General features: G+C 41.2%; 1 protein-coding gene and 1 long non-coding RNA gene across 2 annotated transcripts in view; both read left to right on the forward strand.

Moving 5' to 3' along the window:
• LOC149248618 (oligoribonuclease-like) overlaps positions 1 to 17,103 on the forward strand; it is a 189,467-nt gene that overhangs the window by 39,630 nt on the left and 132,734 nt on the right. Inside the window, exons 2-4 of the mRNA XM_089458473.1 lie at positions 10,196 to 10,272; positions 10,775 to 10,856; positions 11,013 to 11,068. Coding sequence (XP_089314599.1) covers positions 10,196 to 10,272; positions 10,775 to 10,856; positions 11,013 to 11,068 — 215 coding nt within the window. The remainder of the gene's footprint in view (positions 1 to 10,195; positions 10,273 to 10,774; positions 10,857 to 11,012; positions 11,069 to 17,103) is intronic.
• On the forward strand, positions 12,151 to 13,169 carry LOC149248619 (uncharacterized). The gene is made up of 3 exons (XR_016266676.1): positions 12,151 to 12,287; positions 12,805 to 12,919; positions 13,036 to 13,169. It is a non-coding gene; the product is annotated as an uncharacterized LOC149248619 (long non-coding RNA).

A 17,103-nucleotide genomic window follows, 5' to 3' on the forward strand; every position in this document is an offset into this window, starting at 1 on the left:
GTGGTCCCGCTTACCGACACCACTTTCATCACCCCCTTCCACTCATATTAGCCCTATTCATCTCTTTTCCCATCTGAGTCCACATGCGTATGCTGGGTTCACATAGGGTTAGCCTCCCCCTCCCCTTGTCCACACCTTGGGTCAGGCTTGGAACAATGCAGTGAGGTTGATGCAGCTAAAAAGAAAAGAAAAAGCATAATTTGACCACTCTCAACAGGAAATGTACCACAAAATGCAAAAGATGGTCGGGACATGCAAATTTAGCATGTGGGCAAAAGCCAAACATGAGCTCTACTCATTATTCATGGCCATCACCGTGGTTCCTATGGGCCCTAGATGAGCCCCCTCCATCATTAAGGAATCCATGATTGTCCCAACCCCTATTGGGCAATGAACTGACCCACCTTAAGGGGGTATCCATTGCCATATACTACACATCATGCTCTCATCCCCTTCGGCCCCGAGCAGTTATGAAGGAAAATCGATCAGAGGCAAAAGGCATACGAAAAAGGGTGAAAAAACAAAGGCCAAGGTAACTCATGTACCACGATTTGCTCCCCCTTACACTCACATACCTAGGTGTGAGCTTCCTTATTATAGCTACCTTTGTACCATGACATTTGGTTTGGTTTCATTACTATGTCATTTGCCACATGCCACTTGAGGGATGTACCATGGACATGTCACCCCCGTTGAAAGTTGAAACCGCCTAATATGTGTTGAAAATTGCAACTAGGTTCGGTCTTCATAATGACATGTGTAATTGTGATTTTATATAATTGATGAAAAGAAGAAAAAATATTGTAATGCTTGTCTCATGGGTTTCATGAGTAAGGAATTTTATTTTTAGTAATGGCTCCCATTGTGAGCTTTTAGGATTTGTCATCTAGTCATAAAAGTCAATTTGAGTCTATGTCATGTATGAAGGACCCTTCTTGGGCATGCTACATTTTGTATGAGTCATTAGATAAGTATAAATAGCCTTCGAAGACGAGCACAAACATCTCCCTTCAAGTCAGCTTCAAAAGGAATGATAATATCTCTCCAAAGGACACATTGGCTCATCTTCATGTCAAGTCGACTTATTATCATGGCAAACAACTATAAATAGGCCACTCGCCCTCATTTCAGAGCAAGGATTTTCGGTCAGGTTCTGAAGTTAGCAACTGGTGCGAAGATCAACGAAAGGGTCAAGAAAGACAGTCCTATAGCCAGTGAAGTGAAGTAAAGGGAGAGGGAGGTCTGTGATTGTTGGGTGTGTGTTATATTCTTTCCACGACTAGTTGCGCGTGCCCCGAGATTTTTTTTGGACCCTATATTAGGTGGGCAGACCTACTTGTGGTTTTGTGCATGGTTTTGGGCATGATGGTTTTTTGCCCATGGTATATTGTAGATCCGGTCATGGGAACTACGGTTATGTTCTAATCCAGGGTTAAATGGATTGGGGTTTATGTATCTGGTAGTCTCGGTTTTGGGATCTAGGGGAAACTCTTTGTGTATTTGTTTTATATTCTTGTTATTGTTTATTTTCTGTTTTTTAGAATTCATTCGCAGGTAATTTCTGTACAGGATTAAAAGCTACATTTGGTATCAGAGCTGTTTCGGCTTCAAGGGGACGTCTTTGCTGCTGAGGGGTTTTGCTCGGGCCTATGGTAGACCCTGTTCAGTGGGAGATCTGTAGGATTGATTCTTGCAGTGAAAGAAGATGGAAAACTGTGGAAAAATAGAGATCGATAAATTTAATGGTCAGAGTTTTGAGTTGTGGAAACTCAAGATGGAGGATCTACTGGTGGATAAAGATCAGTGGATGACGGTAGATTCGTGTACTAAACCAATGATAATATCAGATGAAGACTGGGCGAAGTTGGATCGGAAAGAAAAGAGCACAATACGGTTGTGTATCTTAGATTCAGTATTGTTGAATGTATTAGGGGAAGCTACGATGAAGGCTTTGTGGGACAAGTTAGGGACTTTGTACCAATCTAAGTCTCTGGTGAACAAAATGTTCCTATGGAAAAAGCTGTATAACTTGAGGATGAAGGATGGAGACTCGGTGATAGAGCATTTGAACGCCTTTAATACTGTGGTAAGCCAGTTGTTATTTGTTGATATTAAAATTTCAGATGAAGATAAGTACATCAATTCGTTGTGTTCTCTACTAGATTTGTGGGATAGTTTTGCTTGTTGCAATAGGTAGTGATACAACTACATTGAAGTTTGATGAAAGCTCCCGGAGGAGATGAGACGGAAAAATATGGAGGGTCAGAATGGAGATGCCTTGTCTATACGAAGACGGGTCCATAACAAAAACAAAAATAAGTCCTCGAGTGGGAGATTTAAATCTAGGGGGAGATCTAAATCTCCAGGAAAACTTGTAAAGGTGTGCTGGAAATGCGGAAAGGAAGGGCACTTCAAAAAGGACTGTAGATCTAAAGCTCATGAGAAAGGAAAGGGATCTGATGATGCTCCTTCTGCAGAGGCAAAAACCACCTCAGATGAAGGTGGGATGTGTACTTGGCTTCTTCTTCAAGTACACATGTAGATCATGAGGCATGGTTGATTGATTTAGGTGCATCCTTTCACTTCACTCCCCATAGGGATTGATTCTGCGAGTGAGAAATATGATGGTGGTGATGTTTTCTTAGGGGATGATAGGAAGGCTAGAATCGTCGGATGTGGAAAAGTCAAGCTGAAGTTGCAAGGCAGAAGGATTAGAACACTTTTGGGTGTTCTGCATATTCTTGCATTGGCCAGAAACCTGATTTTTGTAAACAAGATGGATGATGCAGGTGTAAAAATAGTGTTCGAGAAAGATACCTGCAAGATGGTTCGGGGAACATTGGTATTAATTCGGGGAGTTTGAATTGGAACTCTGTACAAGCTTTTGGGTAGTACTATTATTGATGGGTGCAACAGTTCTGTGGTTCTTGAAAGTGGAGCAAAAAATCTAGTGGTCTATGGAGGAAAGACCATGCTATGGCATTAAAGACTTGGACATATTGGAGAGAAGGGACTTCGAATACTTCATGGTAATGGCATGGTAGAAGGTATGTTTAATTGCTCTTTGGATTTCGATTTCTATGAACATTGTGTATATGGGAAGCAGAATTGGGTGAGTTTCCCCTTTGGTGCTAAGAGGGCGAAAGGGATATTAGAGCTTGTGCTCAGTGATGTGTTTGGACCCGTGTTGGTTCCATCACTGGGTAAGTCTGTGTACTATGTATAATTTATAAATGACTTCTCAAGAAATACATGGATATATTTCCTCAGGAAGAAATCTGAAGTCTTTGGCAGGTTTAAAGAATTTAAGGCTCTGGTGGAAAACCAGACATAAAAAAAGATAAAGGTGTTGAGGACAGATAATGGTGGAAAGTTCTGGAAGAAGGAATTTGAAGATTTCTGTAAGAAGTGTGGTATAGCACGGCAAAATTACTCCATACACACCTCAACAAAATGGAGTTGCAGAAAGAATGAATAGGATGTTGATGGAAAATTCAAGAAGCATGCTTAGTGGTGCCGGGTTAGGATAAGAATTATGGGGAGAGGCGGTGGACACTGCATGTCACCTGGTTAATATATCACCTTCATCAACGTTGGACGATAAGACTCCACATGAGGTATGGACTAGTAAGAAACCCTCTTTTTCACATCTGAGGGTATTTTGCTGTGATGCATATGTACATGTTCCAAAGGAGAAAAGAACCAAGTTGGATAGTAAATTTGAAAGGTGCATCTTTATTGGGTATAAGCATGGTTTAAAAGGTGAAAGATGTTAATAAACATGAAGTCCTACCAAAGGATCCCGAGAAGATAGAGTTTGAGCTAAAGGAGGAAGAACCAAACTCTACAACAGAACATGAATCAAAAGATGAAGAACCATAAACTCTAGATGTGAGAAGATCAGTTCGAGAAAGAAGGCAATTAGAAAGGTATAGTCCATCTGCTTTCTGTTCAAATTTTGCTTTATCTATTACTGATGATGATACCAAAACTGTCAGGGAGGTAGTAGATTCAGAGGATGGCAAACTCTGGAAAGAGGCCATGGTTGATGAAATGGCATCTTTGGACAAAAATTAGGCTTTGGATCTGGTGGAGTTGCCGGTTGGAAGGAAACCCATTAGAAGAAAATGGGTGTTTAAGAAGAAGATGAATGCAAAAGGCAAGGTGGAGAAATACAAAGCTCGGTTGGTAGCAAACGATTATTCCTAGGTGCTGGGAATTGATTTTGGTGATGTTTTTCTCTTGTTGCCAAGATAACTTCTATTAGATTACTTTTATCTGTTGTTGCTGCTTTTGATTTTGAGGTAGAACAGATGAATGTGAAGACATTATTTCTTCACGGGGATCTACAAGAAGAGATCTACATGAAGCAACCTAAAGGCTTTACAGTGAAGGGAAAGAAAGAGCTGGTATGTAGGTTAAAAAAGTCTCTATATGGGTTAAAACAGTCACCAAGGATGTGGTATCAGAAATTTGATACATATATACGGGGACTTGGCTTCACCAAAAGCAAAACAGATCACTGTGTGTATTTTAAATTAATTGGTGACCGTGTTATTTATCTGGTCTTTTATGTGGATGATATGTTGCTAATTAGAAATGACAAAGAAATTATCTAGGATTTGAAGACCTAATTGTCCTCCAAATTCGACATGAAAGATCTTGGTACTACAAACTATATTTTGGGCATGGAAATCAAACGAGATCGGGCAAAGAGGAAGCTCTGGTTAAACTAGAGGAAGTATGTCGAGGCAATACTGCATAGGTTTAATATGCAGGATAGTAAACCAATGAAAGTTCCTATTCATGTAGGTGTAAAGTTATCTGTTGAACAGTGTTCTAAGACGTAAGAAAAGGAAGAGGGCATGTCCCGTGTTCCATACGCAAGTGCTATTGGTAGCCCGATGTGTGCAATGGTCTGTACTAGACCAGATATTGCACATGTAGTGGGAGTTTTGAGCAGATTTATGTCAAAACTAGGGAAGGAGCAGCGAGTTTTTAGGTATTTGCGTGGTACTGGTGATTATGGTATTGTGCTACCAAGGAAGACCAGGTTTGGAAAGAGTTTTGGAAATTCGTGGCTTTGTTGATGCAGACTGGGTTGGAGATCTGGATTGGAGAAGATCTACAAGTGGGTAGGTGTTTAACCTATTTGGAGGTGCAGTCAGTTGGATGAGCAAGAGACAGTCTGTAGTGGCACTTTCAACTAGAGAGGCAGAAGACATGGCAGCAACTCATGTAAGCAAGGAAGCAGTTTGGTTGCAGAGATTGTGTTCAAGTATGGGGTTAGTACAACGAGCTATAAGGATAGACTGTGACAGCCAAAGTGTATTTTTCTTGGCAAAGAACTCTGCTTATCATTCAAAGACAAAACACATTGATGTTAAGTATCACTTATGAGGGATATGGTTAAGAACAAAAAGGTGTTGCTGGTAAAGGTGGACACTTTGAACAATGTTGTAGATGCATTGACGAATTCTGTGAGCAATGAGAAGTTTTCTTGGTGTAGAGAAGTCCCAAAACACGAAGACCCTTGAATAACGAAAAGAAGTTCATGACATTGTGAGGAGTTCTTCAAGCAGCTGATTGTCCCATCATCTCCACCTGAGGAGCTGTTGTAGGTCCCTGATTAAGAGGGAGTCTAGAAACAAGTTTTCTTACTTGGAAGCAAAAATTCCTAAACCAAGAGGGAGCTTAGGTACATTATTCTTCAGATTGAGAATGACCAAGTACCATTATGAATACCTCCCTAGTTAAGAGGGAGTGTTGAAAAGTGTAACTAGGTTCGGTCTTCATAATGACCTGTAATTGATGAAAAGAAGAAAAATAAAATTATTATTGTAATGCTTGTCTCATGGGTTTCATGAGCAAGGAATTTTATTTTTAGTGATGGCTTCCATTGTGAGCGCTTAGGATTTGTCATCTAGTTATAAAAGTCAATTTGAGTCTATGTCATGTATGAAGGACTCTTCTTGGGCATGTTACATTTTGTATGAGTCATTAGATAAGTATAAATAGCCCTCCAAGACAAGCACAAGCATCTCCCTTCAAGTCAACTTCAAAAGGAATAATATTATCTCTCCAAAGGACACGTCAGCTCATCTTCATGTCAAGTCGTCTTATTATCATGGTAAAAAACTATAAATAGGCCACTTGGCCTCATTTCAGAGCAAGGATTTTCGGCTAGGTTCTGAAGTTAGCAAGTGGTGCGAAGATCAAGGAAAGGGTCAAGAAAGACAATCCTATAGCTAGCGAAGTGAAGCAAAGGGAGAGCGAGGTCTGTGATATCAATTGGATCTATTTTTGTGTTTGTTTTGGGGCACACATGCAAAGGAGGAGGACTTTTGCTGCAGAAAGAGCCGAGAGGAATTACAGTCCTCTTAGGTAGACGATTTGGAAGTAGGACAAGTCTAAGAGGAAGTTGAGGCAAGCTAGAAGGAGTCCCTTTGCAAAGAAGGCCAAATTTTAGGAGGTTGAAACTAGTGAAGATCTGAAGCAAAAGGTAGCCAAAGTTGTAGGGAAGCCGAGAGGAAGGAAGAAGTAGAAGGTTGACTCTCGTTGACTAAGGATCGCATCAAGGAGGCTTTTGTGTCTTGGTCTTGGTATTTGTCAATTGGAATCTGTATAAGAAGAAGAATTTGTTCAAGTTTTCCTCTCAAGTGGGAGAGATTTTGGCCCTGGATGATAGCCTATATTCTGTTTCTCTTGTCTCTTTATTATTTATGCATTGGTAGCTGTTTGATGAAAAAGAACACTAACAATTTAAGTAAAGGAAGATCCTAATCTAAGAAAGTAAAAAACGTTCACAAGCAGTTACTAATAGAAGAGAAATCACTTGATCTCGATGCCCTAGATTTCTCAACAATTGGGTCCTTGATTAGCCCCTTATTGAGCTTGGAGACACCTGTACATGCCAAATTTCAATATGGAATGGCATGCCACCATGAAGTGCCCCATTGATTCCATGACTTGTAAGCTCTTTTACTTGATTATTCTAATGATTTGTTGTATTGGAGGGTAACGAGACGCATTGGATCTTATGCAAGATTGCAGGTGGGTCTCCATATTGGGCTTGGTCACCCTATACGGGGTCCTAGCCTTCCAATGGGTCACATTGACACTTGTAGGGTGAGCGTTGAGAGCCACGAGCCTCCATCATAACAGAGAGTACTTCATGGATCCCCAACACCAGTCATTGATTGCTCATGTTCCATCTTTTGGATGAGGATGATGCACCTGGTTCACCATGCCCAACCAGCTCCACACATGCGCCATACACTTGGCAGATGTTCTAGGGTTCAGAGGATGTCTCCCGCTGCAGAGGTGGGGCTTATATCATCATCCTAGTCCTTAGAGATGGTCTACAAGCATTTCTGATACACTTGGAGACCCATGAGGATGTCCTTGTGCCCCCACACCCACTTGGGAGCACCACAGGTTCTTGCTTGGAAAACAAGGGGCTGACCCCTTGTCCCCTATGTTTGGAGTCCAGTTGTACATCATGGAACACCTAAGACTTCATTAGGTCTCCTCAAAGGCGCAAAGACTCACTATATTGATCATTTTGCCCTATTGAGAGGCTTATTCTTGTTTTATTGAGCTATTTTGGTGGGCTTGACACCAAAAGTATTGTTATTATGCACATTATTTTATTTTAGGGGGCATTATTAGTCCAAATTAGGCCATTCGAATCACTTAGAGGATTGTATAAGTAGAAGTGAGATGATTCATTTTCATCATCATCACTTGAATTGGATTAGTATCTTTTATGAGATTTTCACACTTTTTGTTGGGATGAATTTTTGGAGCTTTTCTTGATGCACTATGATGTTTGGATTTCGCTATTGACTTTGGAGTTTCTCTAATGCGAAGTTGATAAATGGATATACTCTCTCTCTCATGTATGTCAAAATTTCGACGCTATTCTTGTTATCTTACTGGTTAGCTGCATATATTTTATTTTTATTCTTGTATGGGTTAAATGTAATGCGAAATTCCTCTGGACCTTGAATAAGTGATTAAATGTATGAGTTGACCTTTGAGGGATTGGGTGAATGTTCCTAGAGGCACTTTTAGGTTAAAGACCTCGAAACTGTCTCCTTCGCAAATTTGAAGTATAAATCTCTATTGATCTAGTTGCTGCCCTTAAAGAGGCTAACAAAGATCAATTAGGGCTCCTTAGCTCACAAAATTCCATGATCTATTTGTATCTTGACTCCACTAAGCCCAAGCAATAAGGCATTGATCCTCGTATTCCTATGGTGGTCAAAATAACCTTTCTTTTCATTTCTTCCAATTCTAGGCCTAACCCATAAGGTCTCCTAGGGCATCACACGAAATCATTTGTAGCCATCCAAAACCCTTGAAAATTGGTCCACTACTGTGCTGTGGTTTGCTCAAGAGGTACTCCAAATTTCAAGCGATTCCGACGGTGGAATCCTGAGATATAGCAAGCCCTAGCCACAAGGCAATTTCTTGCCCTAGGTTTATTTTGGGTTAGTGATGTCATCAAGATCATTGCATCCAAATCTCAAAAGAAAAATTGTCCTTTGATCCTCTTCTCTTCCCTAATCAGGTCAAGCCCCTCCTTGGTTGATCAACTCCATACCCTTGACCTAATTGGTCCTGCGTTGTCCCGCAACTTTACAACTCCAATTCCACAAAGGTCATGTAAAGGGCAATTCTCCATAAGGATTTTCGGGTCTAGGAAACCTCTTGAAATGATATATTCCCAAACCCTAGCCTCAAGAATCCTCTTAGCCCCCTAGAGTATCATGTTGCCTTTCAAGCAAGAAAGCCATATAATTGAGTATCTCTTGTGAATAGGTCTTTGGAATCAATCTTTATCCTCCTATTTGATCCATTCATTTGGTGATTCCCCTTATATCGGGTCTCCTGAGGGAGCCTTAGCTGAGGTCCTAAGTTGCAGGAAACGCAGGTACAGGGTCCGTTTCCGTACGGAAACGAAACGGAAACGCGTTTCCGCGTACCGTACGGCCTGGAAACGCGTTTCCGGCCGTACGGCCACGTTTCCCGAAACGGAAACTTGGCCGTACGGCCGGAAACGCGTTTCCAGGCCGTACGTGCCACGTTTCCCCAAAAAAAACACTTGTTTTTTATTTTTTTTTAATTTTTTTTAGGGTTTCCAGGTAGTAAATGTGATGTAAATTTAATCTTAATGTTTAAATGTTTATGTAAGTAAATGTATCATTCATGCTTTATGATTGCACATATATATAATAATAATTTTTAAATATTTTTAATATATATATATATATATATATTATTATATATATTCGCGTTTCCCCGTTTCCAAAATTTGGGGAGGTCGCGTTTCGTTTCGCTTCCCCGTTTTGTTTCGCTTCCGCGTTTCCCCGTTTCGTGCAACTTAGCTGAGGTCACTGTGGGCTATCGCTCCATTGTTGCCCTTGACCTAGTAGTTGCTCTATAGGATCCCCTCCTAGGACTGCTGCTAGTTTGAGAGGTAACAAGCCCAATTTTTTTGGCAATTTTTTCCTCAACAAAAAAATCATGATTTTATTTTAAAAATCACAAGTTTATCATGAGTTGATGGCAAAACATTTCTGGTCTGCTCCCATATTTGTTTATAAAGTAATTTAATGGGTTTTTTAATAATTTTTTGTAATCTTTTAAAATCTTGTCAATGTTTGTTGTTTTTTACCATTTTTTCCCCGATTTTTACGATTTTTTCTTTTTCCGGACCCTCGCCGATTTGATCCCAATGCTGATGTTCGCAACATCAATGAAAAGGAAAGTAAGTCAATCATTATGGCTTCAGTACAAGAGTACCTTTTGTAAATGCCTAAATGAACATCTAAGTCCTAATTACGACCATTATATCTAACCCTACCAGACAAACCACTTATTTGTATTTTTTTATGGTGCTTGTTATTTTGCATTATCTGCATAAAACTTATGCAATTTTGTTCAAGGTTTGTTTACTTTCCAGGAAATTATTTGTTCCACGTTCTTGCAAATACAATTTTTGGTATGCAATAAACCAGGTCTGCAATTATTACTATTTAGTATTAACCATATCATCCTTGTATATATAAGGAGTCAAAGACCTGTCAAATCCTTTTATCTGATCCTTAATCTTGGGTGGATTTTAAAGTTTCAATGAATTTAATATTTCGTAAATTTCACTTAGCTCACAAAAACAAATTGGTTGCAGGTCTAGATATTGAAAGGGACAGGATACTGGAGATTGCTTGTATCATTACTGATGGAGAACTTGTCAAAATGGTTAAGGTAGGGTTAACAGAGAGCTCAGTGCATTTTGGGGTCAAACTTTTTTTTGATGTGATTTCATCCTTTTGCTTGTTCTATTGACTGAATTTTGTCTCAAGTATTGGCTCCATCTTTATCCTGTCTTACAGATCCCTTCTCTTCTACTATGCTCTTTCAAGTTTCATCTTTATAAATGCTTTTCCACTTCAGTTTTAATGATAATTGCATATAAGATTGGAGTCTTATAATTATGCTGTCCCATAAAGATAAGTTTATTTCTTCTGGTTACTTTTTTCAGCCTTTAATCCTTGAAAATGATATGAAATCTATAATTTCTTGAGTCGTTAGTCTGAAAGAAATGTGCTTGTGTACCTCAGGTGGTACTTCTTGAATCTAAATTTTATAAAATTTGGACATGGTATTAAAATAATGCGCAGACAGGACCAGCATGCAGATTCGTTTCACACTTTACATGGTCTAATTAAAATAAATAATTTGTATGGCATACTGTATTTATTTTCAGGGACCAGACTTGATAATAAATCAACCCGAAGAGTGTTTGCAAAACATGGATCAATGGTGCCAGGAGCATCATACTGCCAGTGGTAAGGATCTGGTTGTTGGTGTTTGATCAACCCAAGTTTTTTTGATTCCTGTTAACAATCACCGTGGGCCCAATTTCCTCTTCATGTTTCTTTTTACTTGCGTCATCATATGTTTGGGTTGTTTTGGAAGCATTCTTGTCCTTGTTTCCCACGCAGGACTTGTAGAAGAGGTCCGAAAAAGCAAAGTGACAGAGGAAATAGCTGAGAAAGAGGTTTGTTTTCTACTGCCTATCTTTTATTTATTTGTTTTTGTTTTCCTGGGAGTTGCACATTTTTCACAGCAGTTTTTGGTGAAAAAAGCACATATGATACAGCCCTATTTGTCAGAGTTCAGACAGTCCAGAAAAATGGATTGTACTACCGAAAGTACAAATCTGCCTACCTGAAAAGCAAAATAGATTCAATTAAGAAACATGGCTCCCCTTGGTGTAGATGCAAAAGCTATTAATGGGAGGATTTTTTTTGCGGTATAAGAAAGAAAACTTCATATATTAACAAGAAATGGGAAACAAACAGAAGCACCCCAGCTAAAACTGTAGGTAGATAGTAGATAAAGATAATAAATGATAAGCTAATTTTATTAATGTCCAACAAATGACCATAAAAGTACTGCTGAATACAATAGTGCCAAAAATTGTGGGAGCACAGAAAATGGCTCGTAGACAAAACAAGATGCAAAAAGTAAATAAAGTGAGGTACTGCTTTAGGATAAAGCCCCAAACATTGAGCACTGAGATATGAAAAAATATTTGGGGGGAAATGGATCAAGAATCTGGAATACAAATAATGGAAGCATGTCAGGACCTGCTCACATTTGCTCCCCAAAGATCCAAGACCAAATGGAGCAAACTTTGGATAGAATGCTTTCTGGAAGTATTAACCCCAGTAGCACTCTTGTTATTGAAGGGTTAAGGTCCAGTGAGACTCAATCACATTGGTCTATTTCTAGATGCTTCATGGCATTACCGTTGATCAGAGGACCTTAAATATACAAGCTTCGTCAGTTTCAGGGAAACTGTTATTTTGGGCAGTCTTGTATTTTTGATATTTAGACCATTAGGGGCCCACACATCAGATTTGACTACTTCTTGATCCTGGTGAAAAAGCGAGTCCAACAGGACTGTTTTCACTGAGATCTAGAATGACACTCTTTCCTTTTCTTTTGTGGTTTTTTGTTATTATGGCTCATTATGTTATTTGGCCAAAAGTTGTACTTCCCTGCTTTTTTGGCAGAGACTGCCTTTTTAGGCGTGTATATAATTAGTGAGTTTATATATTTGGCAGGTACAGGTGTTGGTTGGGTTTCCTAGTTAGCAACTGAGGATTGGTCTCGTCTTCCTTTGCATGGAAAAGTGAGGAGTTTAGTAGCATCTTACTCACTGGCTTCTATCTTAAGACGACACTTGGCATGGATCTAAATCATATCTCTGGGTAAATTTTCAAGGATTGTGATATCAAAGTCATAAGTTGTGAAATAATTAAATTTTAATTAAATTATTTAATCCCATGGAAAAGGAATTAAATAGTTTTAATGAGAGAATGTGAGCTTTTACTAAATGTCTTCATGAGTAAAGGTAGAGGAAAAACGAGATTTTTCCAATTCAATGAGGAGATGTGAAAAGCAGATTTTGTTGATGTATCCATTCAATGAGTGAAGCAAAGAAAACATATTTTGTTGATGTCTCTACTCAAGAAGTGAAACAAAGAAAGCAGATTTTGTTGATGTTTCTACTCAAGAAATGGAGCAAACAAAGCAAATTTTGTGTTTTTGGCAAAATAATTGAAAGTGGAAAAGGAGAAAGTATGGCTTTACTTACAAAGCTTTTGGCCTTTCCAACTTTTCCTTGCCTTGAGCCATTGGATCAATTAATTTGATTTTTTTTTTAATCTCCATATATCATGTTCCTTTTTTTGGTTTCCCTTATGGCGTGGTCATGTGGACTTCCAGGATTGGAGCAGCTAGGTCACAGGAGTAGGATTACTCCATCAATGGGCCCAAGGGCTTTTGGAGGGGCATTATGGGGTTTTGAGGAGTTTCTTTGAGATCTGATGGCATTCTCTTGGTATATTCTATCATCCACACAACTTGCCTTTTGTTTCGTTGCATTCTAACAACTTTCAGAAAACAGAGTTATTATTGTGCCTAACTCAATTAATTACGCTTACTGTGGCATTCCAGGAGGAATACTTGATGGAACACCCTAGTGTAATAGATCCTTGGAACCGGAACGAGAAGATCTATAGGATGAGATGGTGGGAACTGACTTTCGGTGGTCTGAGGAGGGATGGTGGCCAGTTTACCATTTTCCCAAATTAAAAAAGGTATTTTAATTAAAATAGAAGGACGGAAAAAGGTACTAAGTGATTAAAATAATAATAAAATAAGACTTCTAGAGGGGTCCTTAAGATCTATAAAAGAGGAAGCGGGGACCATTTGAGGACATCTTGGATTTATTGTTGAAGTTTCTAACTTTACTTAGTTTAGAAACCCTTCATGCACTTTTTGTGATTTATTCCTACCTTACTGAAAATAAACACTAGTGCATGCTCAAACATATTACAGATCAGCAACTAAAAGAAACAAGAACAAACACAGCACATGACACCATTCTTTTTGGACCAATGTCCCTGGAAAAACCCAATGTGGGAAAAGCGGTGCAGCTATCTGAGGGTTTTCTTATTAAGCAATATCAGAGTACAATCTGGGTGCCGAAATTGGCCTACGCAACAAAGAATTTCCTTAGCAGCTATACCTCACAGTTTGAGAGAAATCTCCTGGTTGAAACTCCGGAAAACCCTTCCGGCAGCTCCTCAGCACAAAACTACTCCTGCAACCCCAGCGTTTGCCCAATCTGGACTGTGTCAGCCCCTCTGTCCCACGCTGGCCCTGCGTCATCCTTTCTAGGCCTGCGTCAGCCTTTCTAGGCACTGCGTCAGCCCCAGGAGCCTCTGTGTTCGCTGCGTTGGCTCCTCTGGTGCTCTGCGCAACACTTGGCTGCCTCTGTGTGGCCCTGCGTGAGCCCTTGCTGGCTTCTATGTCACCCTCCTTGGCTGCTGCGCTGCTCTCCCGACACAATTTCTGTCTTCTCTATTTCTCTATACCCAATGCCCCTTAGCTGCTCTCCCAATCACTGATTCTACCTTTCTTAGCAAACCCCGCTCTAGAGAATAGAATGACTGATCACCTGGTGTACTTCTCCAAGTGACCCTCAAGCCTCTTCTTATACTTTTCCTATTGATATCTCAACAACCGAGATTAAGTCCCTAATCAACTGCTAAGATTGGATCTGGCTTGATCCATGTCTTTTGGACCACTCTAACACAGATTCATATTAATACACATTAATATTTTATTTTCCTTAAGTTTAGACATAGGGACTCCATTAAAAATATTAATTATTTTAATATCTCTTGATCTGTCTAGAATCTGCCCAAACCCTTTTTAGGTATTGGAGATCTCATGTGCCCTAACTTCTCCATCAAATTTCATGGCTAGAGCACATTCAATGCTACCCCAAATCAACACTCCCTCTTAGCGAGGATTGTGCTCTAGCAATACTCCTCACTGAGTATTACTCTAATCATCCAGCATCGATACCTGTGCTGATGCTAGGCCTTCTTGCCCACCATCCTCTGCACTGCTGCCCATGGTTCTGCCACTGCCATTGCTGCATTTGTACGACAACTCCCTCTGCATCCGTGTTGCTGCTGGTCCTTTCTCCCAGCACTGCATCCACACTGCACCTCCTCTCATCATGCTGCCCACTGCTGCACTGCAACTCAGTTACTGAGAAGTAAGTAACTGATCTCCCAATTGACCTCCCTGTTGGGTTAGAAACACCCACTAATGCTGAAGCTCCCTTTGCCGCGGACAAGTGCTCCTTCTCTCTGACCTCAGCGCTACTGCAAAAAATCCCTGCATCTCGCACCGTTGCACACCTCTCTGTGCCCTCCTGCACTGGTGCAACACTCCTGTGCCTCTCGCACTGCTGCAGCCTGCTAGCTCTGCGTTGTCTTGGGACTCCTGAACTGTAGCTCTCTCTACCGTTCCATTTGCATCCGTCTCTACCCACTCAGCTAGTCTTGCTACTCCTCGTTGGGGCTCCTGTAGCAAGGTCTAATCCAAGAGGCTGGGTACCTCAAGGATCCTGCCCCTCATCGCCTGTAGTCCACCTGACTACAGCTCAATGTCTCCCCACTTCCGCTCAAGTGGTGTGTGTGCACTCATGGCACAGTCATTGTCTGTCAAAACTTCCTTCTCTGCCCATGCTAGCGCTGCCTTAGTCTGGGAAGACTCTCCCTTACTCTTCTTCTTTGGGCACTGGGTTGCATAATGACCCATCTCACCACAGTGGAAGCACTTGATCTTGGAGAGATCTTTCTTCTTCCGCTTCTCTTGCTTTCTCTTAGATGCTAGGGCCACACCTCCTCCTCCTGCTTGACCTTGATCCCTTTGCTGTTGCTACCTGTCTTTGACTGCTGTCTGATCTCTTCCTGGCGAAGAGCTGCCCACATCTCGTCCCAAGGTAGGAGAGTCCCTCTGCCCAGGATGTTCTGGACAAACACTTCCGACTCTTCTAAGATAGCATTCAGGGCTGTCCTCACCATAAGCTCCTGATCCGGTGTCGCTCCTATAGCAGTCAATTGATCTCGGATATCATTCAATCCTCCGAGGAAGGAGTCAATCGTTTGACCCTTCTTCATCTGATACGACCTCATCTGGTTCTCGAGCAACGCTCTTCTCTGCACAAAAGTATGCTGGAATAGGTTCTTGAGAGCCTTCCACATCTCAACTGCCGTTTCCTTCTCGGCCATATGTGGTACCACATGATCCTTGACCCCGTCAAGGATAATGCACTTGGCCCTCGCCATCGCCTCCTCGTACTTGTCATTATCATTGGGGTTGACTGTGATAGCTATAACCTTCAAGGCGAAGTTCTTGACATGATTCCTGTCAAGCACTGATAAGATTCTGGCCTTCCAGACTGCGAAGTTCAATGCTCCGTCCAGTCTATCCTGGTATCTTACTCCGTGTAGTGTTATGACGCTCCTCTACTTCCTTCCTGGAAGTTCTTTGTTCGACTCCTCTGAGTCTCTACTTCCCGTCTGGAAGTTCTCTTCTGGACTCCCTGTGAGTCTTGATTTCCCTCCTGGAAATCCTTCTGCTGCTTGTTGAGATGCCCCTTGCTTTGATTGTCTTGTGCAACTGCACTGCTGATCCAGGTTCCTCGGCTAGAAACCCTTGGTAACAACTCCTCTAGCCCTGCTCTGTCAGGTACTGTTTTGACTACAGTACCTCACCAGCTCCACTCTGCAATATTCCTGCAGCCTTCTAGTTCCCAACAATTGCCTTTCTGTGAACTGCGTCAGCCCAGACCTCACGCGTGCTCTACGTCACCTTGGATGGGTCTGCGTCAGCCCTGGGATGCCCTGCGTCAGCCCTCTAGCCCTCTACGTCAGCAACGTTGGCCTCTCTGAGGCTTTGCGCAGTTCCTGGCTTCTTCTGCGTGGCTCTGGTTGGCTTCGTGTCACACTTCCTTGGCTTCTGCGTTGCTATAAACAACTTCTGTCACCTTGGAACAACTGTTTTCTACTGCTATTGCTCCGCTCGGCTGATGTCTCTTAGTCCTCCTATGATTTGCATTCACGCTCCAATACCAAGTTGAAGTTTCTAAATTTACTTAGTTTAGAAACCCTTCATGCACTTTTTCTGATTTATTCCTACCTACTTGTTATTTTTCTTTAACAAGTTATTCACAAGATAAATACTGAAAATAAACACTAGTGCATGCTCAACATATTACAGATCAGCAACTAAAAGAAACAAGAACAAAACACACCACATGACACCATTATTTTTGGAACAATGTCCTCGGAAAAACCCAATGTGGGAAAACTAATGCAACTATCTGAGGGTTTTCTTATTAAGCAATATCAGAGTACAATCTGGGTGTCGAAATTGGCCTACTCAACAGAAAATTTCCTTAGCAGCTATACCTCACAGTTTGAGAGAAATCTCTTGGCTGAAACCTCAGAAAACCCTTCCGGCAGCTTCTCAGCACAAAACTGCTCTTGCAACCCCAGCGTCTGCCCAATCTGGACCGCGTTAGCCCCTCTTTGTCTCATGCTGGCCCTGCGTCAGCTCTGGGAGCCTCTGCATCAGCTATGCTGGCCCTTCTGGTGCTCTTCGCAGCACTTGGCTGCCTCTGCGTGGCCCTGCGTGAGCCCTTGTTGGCTCTGTGTCGCC

Source organism: Pinus tabuliformis, chromosome 7 (assembly GCF_031772625.1).
Source record: "Pinus tabuliformis cultivar Carrire ecotype Pingquan chromosome 7, CPIR1, whole genome shotgun sequence".
NCBI classification, from domain to species: Eukaryota; Viridiplantae; Streptophyta; class Pinopsida; order Pinales; family Pinaceae; genus Pinus; species Pinus tabuliformis.